We start from the raw sequence: 8,799 nt of genomic DNA on the forward strand, positions 1-8,799 counted from the left end.
TATTACTTTAAGCCACTGACCTGGAACCAGAATGCAGATAAGGACTTGTATCCTTCCTGATCTGCAAACTTTCTGCGGGTTAACAAAAAATATTAAAGCAGGACTGGACAAATCCCAGGAGGCAGGTAGCCCATGCCTCCAAAAATTACAGCTGGTGCATAACTTTTAAGGTTTTCGTTAGTTGTCAATGGAGCTGGCTCCTGGAAAAAAAATCAGGTTGGTTATTTTATTAGACTCTGACTGGCTCCTGAATTCCATATTAATTTGTCCACCCTTGTATTGGATCCAGAAAGTCAACATAAGTCAGGTAGCTGGCATTTTCTGAAGGAGGGCAACACTGGCTGCCCCTGTAATTCTCTCATGACATGTTTACATTGAACGAAGAAGGAATTTCGTTCCCCCTTTTTTGCAGTGTAATTGCTTTTATGTTCATATCTTGAGTCTCAATGTGATTAGTATGCTACAGATGCAGGGAATGACTTATACTGTATAGTGCAGCGAGGAATAGAGCAGGCACAGAGGTCTTACAGAGGACACAGTGCATTGGGGGTATATTGATGCCCATAACATACTGTGTACAGCTGGTATCTGTTCTGACACTCTTCGCTTTATCAATGTGGTGATTGCTACTTGCGTTCTTCAATCAAAATGATGGATGAAGGCAGCCCGTCTAATACTTACTGTGGAAAAAAATAGATAAAATCTCTATAGCAGTCATAGTTCAGCAACAATAAAACATATTTATGAGAACTTTTATATGTTTTAAGCAAGTTATAAAATCTGCTTTTCCCAGGGAAAACGTACAGCATGCAATGAATTTTGAAATGCTTTTAAAATGAAAAATGAAATGTTTTTACCCGTATTATGCTACTTTAGCTTCTTTGTCAGAATATAAACTGTAGTATGAATTATGGTTTGGCTCCAGCCTTCTTGTCCGTAATGCATGATTTGGCATCTGGCTGCGGCACCATGCATTGCTGTTTTAATACAATAACCAGTTATAATTAGGGCACTAGTAATTATTCGACCCAATGCAAGCTTTATTTTTAGCTGGCTAGAGACAAAGGTTCAGTTTAATCCAACTGCTGGTTTTTGTGTAATAGGTCCTTATTAAGTATGCTTTAACAGGATCAGCAGATCACAAAGATAAATGTGCTAAATAGGTACCAAATTGGATGTTGAGATACTTTACATTTCCTGTATTAATGGCATATGTACAAAGAGACCAGCCAGAGTTCCTTAATGATCAGTAACATAGTTATGTGGTTGCTTTACATATCTTAAAATTAGGGCTGTGCAAATTAACGATTTAATTTCTCGATTAATCGTTAATCTTTTTGATCGATTAAAATGTTTTTGATCGATTTAATTTTTTTTTTTAACTCTCTGCACGAGCGCCAGCCAAGACATTGGCCTATACACATACAGCACAGCAATGGAGTCATACAATGAACTAGGATCACACTAATCCAGCACGTTATTATTCTGAGTTGCCCCACGTGAGATTAATAACGTGCTGGATTAGTGTGATCCTAGTTAATTTTATTACTTCATTGCTGTGCTTTATGTGTATAGGCCAATGTAGTTGGATCTGTATGTGCATTATAATTAATCGAAATTAATCAATTTAATCGATTTTAAAAAAAATTTGATTAATCGAACACAAAAATTTTAATCATTACCAGCCCTACTTAAAATAAACTTCCTGAACAAGCTTAACCACTTAAAGAATGGGGTGTTAAGCCCACTTCCTGTCCAGGCCATTTTTCAGTATTCAGTGCTGCAGTACTTTGACCTTTATTCCGCCATGCAACGCTGTACTGAAGTGAATTTTATACCATTTTTTTGGAGCAGATAGAGCTTTCTTGTTGTGGTATGTACTCACCACTGAGGTGTTTTTTTTTTTGTTTTTTTTACTGTATTAAGAAAATTTACTGAAAATGTTTAGAATTTTTTAAAAAATTATTACTCAAACATGTCAAGCCTTAAAATTGCGCACATCCCCAAAACCGCAAAAAGACTACAAACCCAAAAATTGGCTATAGGCAACTCTTTAAAAGCTTTTATCGCTCAACAGTTTAGTGTTATCAGTGATAAATGGCCCTAGAATTATTGCTCTCACTCTGACATTTGCGGTGATATGTAACATGTGCAGCGCAATTGTTGTTTTTGTGCTTACCACCAGTTGTGCTTACGGAGTAGTAGCAAAAATAATACACATGTGCGTTGCGCTGTTGGTGAAAAATGAGTGATAGGAATTTGGAGCAGCAGATTAACCTCTTGCCGTCCGCCCGTAGTAAAAAAACGGACGGACGGCACTGCTGCATCTGCGGGTTGCCGTCTCCAGACGGCAATTTTTTTCTGCTCGCGCGCGCCCCCTAGCGGGCACGCACGGGCAGAAAAGACCCGTCCAATGCGAACACCCGGTACCGGGTGTTTCACATATAGGCGATCAGCGGGTCCATAGCCCGCCGATCGCCTATATGGTGCTCGTTCGGGGATCCGCTGCCCCATCTTGGATCCCGGGACCGGCTCCGAGGGCGTCAGGAGGAGGAGGACGGATTTTGCCTGAAAATTGGCAAAAGTGCGTGAAACTTTTAGCTCTGTTACAACTAGGGATGCACCGATACCAGTATTTCGAGCACAAGTACCGATATTTTTTTTCCGGTACTCACCGAATAACGATACCGGAAGTCCCATTAAGGAAGCCAGGCGGCGTGCAATGACTCGCCACCTGGCTTCCTGATTAGCCGAGAAGCCGGGCGGCATGTAAAAACTCCCCACCAGGCTTCCCGATTAGCAGGGAAGCCGTCCCCATACTTCTCGTCACCTAGTGAGAGATGGCTTTATGGCCAATCAGGAAGCCGGCGCCATCTAATGATGCGCGGCCGGCTTCCTGATTGGGCAACTTCCCAACCAATCTGGAAGCCAGGCAGTGAGTCATTACACGCTGCCTGGCTTCCTGATTGGCCGGAAAGCTAGCTCCAAGCTCCCTCGTCACAGGTGACGAGGGAGCATGGAGGCGACTTCCCGGCCAATCAGGAAGCCAGGCAGCATGTAATAACTCACTGCCCGGCTTCCTGATACCGGAAGTATTGGCCTAGGCTCGCCCAAATACTCTGCACCGATACTAGTATCAGTATCTGTGCATCCCTAGTTACAACAGGCTATTGGTGAATATTCCATGAAGAAATCAAGTGTTTTTGAATGGCATGGGCAGATTAAGGAGGGGCGGGAAGATGTCCTTTAAGACCTGAAGCTCCTGTACATGATGCGTTAAGTGTTTGCGAGTTCCTGGCCCCGAAATCCATTCTGAAACTTGACCAACCACCTTATTCCCCTGACTTGGCACCCTGTGAATTTTGGCACAGATTTACTGACATTCTGAACATCCAGCAAGCTGCGACAAAGATATTGTGCAGCGTTTCAGAAAACAAATTCCAAGAATGTTTCCAGCAGTGGCAGTCATCTAGAAAAGTACGTCACTTCACAAGGGGACTACTTTGAAGCCGCTAGTAAGGATGCACCGATACCGTTTTTTTTCAGTATCGAGTGTGAGTACCGATATTTATTTATTTTTTTCGGTACTTGCTGATACCGAAAGTGCCATTAAGGAAGCCGGGCGGCGAGTCATTACCCTCCCCCCCCGGCTTCCTGATTGGCCAGGAGGCCAGCTCCATGCTCCCTCATCACCAAGTGATGAGGAAGCATAGAGCCGGCTTTCCAGTTCCAGTATTGGGATAAGTATCGGGAGCAAATACTTGGTATGGCACAAATACTGGTATCGGTGCATCCCTAGCCGCTAGTGTATAGGTAAGCAAATATATTTATTTTTTTAGTCCATTCCGGGAATTAAATATTCACACCTCCATATATGGGGGCTGTTCTACGTTGGGATAGTGGAATATGGGAGTCAGTTCACCAATTTAGAAACTCCAGAGATAAACCATACCAATGAACCTGGACAGTCTAACCCAGCTGATTTGACTCCCCGTCCCCACTTCTTGCCTTCAAGAAATACTGGTTGGGGTGTCTCCTGCAATCACATACTGCATATGGAACTTTCAGTTGTTACCAGACCTTACTGCAGCCAACAGTCATTCAATGCTTGTGGGAACCTAAAATATAAGATCACTTATAGATTAATTTGTCTAGAAGTACATCATCATCTGGGAGGTTAAGCCTGATTTATTGATATACCTCCCAAATGCCCCTCATTTGGAACCAAATCCCTTTATCTCTCTTTCCTCTTCAGTTGCACCTCTCTTTGGTCGGATGTACAGATATCTATGAAAATATACTATTTATCAAAAGTGTTATTCTGCATTAAAACAGTTATTTTCTCTTGAAGAAATCAGTATAAAGAAAAAGTAATGGTGAAAACAGACAATTCTAGGTTTAACCGATCATTTTTGGCATATAGTTTCTTAAAGGTTAGCATAACTGGGGACCTGGCAGAGGTGTGTCTATTGCCTAAATGCATTGGGGGGAATTTATGAATACTGGAGCAGTTGTCCAAAGTAACCAATTGGCTTCTCTCCTGAGTTTATTCAGTTAAACTTTGAAAATGAAAGATAAGATAGAAGCTAACTGGTTACTACGGGCAACTGTTTCAGAGTCGGTCTGCTGCAGTTTTGATAAATTCCCCTCATTGTGCCAGACAGTGTTCTTTCTCATTTTAGAAAGTTAGGAGGTATGTGATAATCAACCCACATGTGGGTACAACAAAGTTTATGGCAAACTGGTATCCTTTCAGATATTGAGAAGAATTCTGCTAGTTTTTGCTGTCAAAGTACCAACACCCCCCCCCTCCCCCCCAATTATATATAGATAAATACATAGGGGGGAATTTATCAAAGCTGGAGCAGACAGAATCTGGAGCAGTTGGCCATGGCAACCAATCAGCATCTCTCTTCCATTTGTTCTGGTAAGATTTGAAAATGAGACCGAGAAGCTGATTGGTTGCAGTGCAAATCTGCTCCAGTTTTGATAAACTCCCCCCCCCCTAATATTTTTTCTTTGAGTTGAGCTTAAAGTATAATTAAACACCTGTTGTTTTTTTTTTGTTGCATATATCTACTGCTAGTAAGCAGTAGATATATGCAAACACATTTAAAAAAATAAAAAAGTTACCAAAAAGGTGATTTACTTACCATTGTCACTGACGCTCGCTCCCGTCTGAAGATGTGGAGCTTCTCGAGCGGCCGAGCAGGATGATGGGGCGGGCGCATGCGCAGTACAGATCTTCGGTGGGAAGAAGGAGAAACACAGCAGAGGTGAATGCACACAGCCGTGAGCGTGCACATCTGACAGACACTGTGGGAGTCTGTGCTGTATCAGAGACCGACATCAGCGCTGGAGGGACTTCTCAATACAAGTGGAAGGAAAAAGTTGATCGGATGATGAGGCATCATTTATGGTAAGTCCTTAAACAACATTGAGGGGGACAAAAACATTTTTGACTTTAATGCCACTTTAATGCCATTTGTGCTCATCATAATTATTTCAGATAGTTTGATGTACTATTTTGTATGACATTACCTACCATACCAGAGCATTATCCTAACATTGTGGATACTCTGATTGTTCAGTGATTTGTAAGGTAAATTAACTGTTGGTAGATGTTCATATTATGTGAGAATAAATGGAAGCAATATAATGTTGTCCTCAGATAAGAAAAACTAAATCTTTAACAGGCTTCCTGCGAGCTTAAATACATTTTCTTAGCTTATATGATGAGCCTGTTTAGTAATCAATCACCTTTGAGACTTGAGGACTGTTTTAAGTGCAGAAATGCTTGGTAACAACCATACTCATAAGTTCTAGTTGCTAAGAAGGTCTTGCAGAAGTTACTTATGCAAACAAAGGGGTATCTGTGTCAAAGCACTCATTAGAATCCCATCTGCCATATAGTAGTTGGTAACTAAGCACATCGATGTCACCCTTAGCTGTAAACGGCCCCGCCATACTAAATGGGTAAACAAAAGAAAACTTAGCTTTGCTTTAGAATCTCATTAAATATCTTAATATCTTTTTAAATTCAAACCAGAATCCCTGAAGTAAATAGAAAAAAAAAAGCTAGTAATAACCTGCTAACATGCTAATTTTCCCCTTGGCAAGAATATGGAACAATCTGTACCAAGTTTAGTTTTAGCTAAAATAACTATGTAGCAAGTAGCTAATTTGCTCCTTTAGGGTGAAGCTGCTTATGCATTATACAGAATGCCAGCGGCCAACTCCATTTCTTTGCAGTAGCGTTTTTAAAACGAGGCAATATGTAGACTGTTCCTTTTTTTGACATGTCTTGCTTGCAGCATCCCCTCATTTTTAAGTTTTACCTAATTTCAGCTCATATGTATCTGTTCCCTAAAACAGCTCTGATGGAAATTCAGGAGAGTCACAGGCCCCTTAGGCTGTATGGTGTGTCTGTGAGTCAGGAAACTGTTCTTTGAAATGCATAGTACATTCTGCCATGCTCAGCCAGGCATAGAAAAAGCCTTCATGCTTCCAGATCACAGCACATCCGTTGTATCAGCTTTTCTCCAAAAATATATTGTGGAATATTTACTCAGCCATAATAGTTTGCAAGCCTTTGTATTTGACAAGATTACTTATTTTACAAAGTTATTTGCTCCACGTAATGATGACTTGGGAAATAATGTATTAACCCACTTAATGTGTTGTCTCGCCACACCTGTTTATAATCTGCTCTGTGAACTTCACAATGAAAAGTGCACATTTTATTTTAATCTCGTTTCCATTGTAAAACACGCACAACCTACATCTGAATCCAAGAATGTCAGCTGTATTCTGGTACCTTTCAATTAGCATTAGGCCCCTTTCACTTGGGCGTCTTCAGTTCAGTATAAAAAACTGAATAGTACCGAATCATTTTTCATCAGTTCACATAAGCTTTCTCATCAGTATTCAGTTAAGTTCATTTCCATTTATATCTTGTTTTTCATCCACTTACATCAATTTTTTTGTGTGTTTTCTTTTGGTTTGTTAAAGAAAGAAAGCTACTGCTACTTATCAGTGAGGGTTGCGCAGTTTGCAGTCACAGCCTGGAACACCTTTTGCCACAGCCTCTCCTTCTCCACCCTATTGCTGCATTGCCAGCAGGAAGTGTCCCACAGCCCTGGTCTGACATGGACCAAATTGAAAAAGTGTCATGAGAGGCATCCCTTGCCATGATTGTCGCACAAAATGGATGCAAAGAACATCATGTACCCCAAATGAATGTGGGAAGTAATAAAAATGGACATAAAGTGACAATGTCCGTTTTAATCTACTGAGAACTCGAATGTAAGGGGATGCAAACGGATGCATGTTCGTTTACATCTGCTCACCACTAGACATTAATAGGGAATTAATCTGGGTCCGATTAAAAAAAACGAACAGACTGATCCAGACTATATGCCCTTGTGAAAGGGGTCTTGCTTGTATTCCATTTATGAAGTCACTTGCTGATTTATTTCATATTACACCTTTTAATCATGATAAGCTAGCATTGCTGACTTTTCCTACTTGGCTTTCCTGTCTCCAGTGCTTTGAGTTACTAAAGTGGCACAAGCATGCACATGAAGCCAGACCTGATCCACGTTTATGTTCTGGTCAGTTACAATATTGATGCCAGGTCGGATGGTGTCGGCAAGAAGATTTTTGTAGGAGAACAGGTTAGCAACAGCAGCCTACATATATTTTTTTTTAGCACAAGCATCTTTACTCTCTGATCCAGATTGACTTGTTTGTTTTACCAGCCAAGCCCTTTACTCACCCCAATAAGCAAGTTTTTATAAATTGGGGTTAGTATTGTGTATTACAATCACTTTTATGTCACTAGTCACAAGTTTCAAACCCAGGTATCCTAGGACATGCCATCTCACACCACCATTTATTTCCTACAAGTGTCAGAATTTTGGAGTAAACCTTTTTGTTAGAGAAATATGGGGGTTGCTATTGGAGACCTCATTCTGTTGCTTGCTGCTATGTTAACTTTTGCCATTAATGCTTACTGAGTCACCGACCCAGAACAAGTATGATGTTATTGACTCGCAGTACTAATGCCAGAGTTAGTATGACAGCCAGGCAATAACATTTGGAGATTGAGGTATCAGCAAATGGCAGCTTCCATGTTTCTCCCAGGAAAGGTTTCCTTTGAAAGTATATAGTAAAAAACGCAATAGGAGGCCTATCTGATAACAGACATTCATGACTGACATAGTGGTTGGAAGAAGAGTGATAGGAAGCTCCCTTCTGCAGCTGTTGGCAGGGCACCATATGACAAATGATGCATAATAAGCCAGAGTGTTAAACTGTGTGTTATACAGGCAAGTAACCTAGCCTAGCTTTAAGCAAGTCTAGCTTTGAGGAGTCTATAGAATGTTTACTCAGTATTTTGTCCTTCTGGTTAATTCATGTTTTGTGATATTTTAGGATTGTTGCTGTTCTTTAGAGGCTTTGTCAATTACCTCAAGGTGCGAAACATGTCTGAAAGCATGGCGGCTGCTCATAGAACAAGATTTTTCTTCTTATACTAGAGGTAAGTCCCAGCTGTTGGGTGTACATTGACCCAAGAAAAGTTTTTTCATAACCATGACGAGGTTCCACTGGACAGTACCTGTCATATGAGATTACCACAGAGCATAACATTGTATGTATTGTCTGAAAAGAAGAATAAAAAATTGGATAAAAACTGCAGCTCAACCTGATCGGGATTCTGACAGTGTGTGTGTATGCATATGTGTAAATATAGAGATTATATATATATATATATATATATATATATATATACATTAT

The 8,799-nt window shown here is 40.6% G+C and overlaps 1 protein-coding gene across 2 annotated transcripts in view; it reads left to right on the forward strand.

Moving 5' to 3' along the window:
- Positions 1-8,799, forward strand: part of NDFIP2 (Nedd4 family interacting protein 2) — a 94,452-nt gene that overhangs the window by 79,102 nt on the left and 6,551 nt on the right. For both annotated transcript variants that reach the window (XM_018561131.1, XM_018561132.1), the window contains one exon: positions 8,437-8,543. In XM_018561131.1, the coding sequence (XP_018416633.1) occupies positions 8,437-8,540 (104 nt within the window). In that variant the 3' untranslated portion in view covers positions 8,541-8,543. The remainder of the gene's footprint in view (positions 1-8,436; positions 8,544-8,799) is intronic.

The sequence above is a fragment of the Nanorana parkeri genome, unplaced genomic scaffold, assembly GCF_000935625.1.
Source record: "Nanorana parkeri isolate BGI_ZX_2015 unplaced genomic scaffold, ASM93562v1 scaffold502, whole genome shotgun sequence".
NCBI classification, from domain to species: Eukaryota; Metazoa; Chordata; class Amphibia; order Anura; family Dicroglossidae; genus Nanorana; species Nanorana parkeri.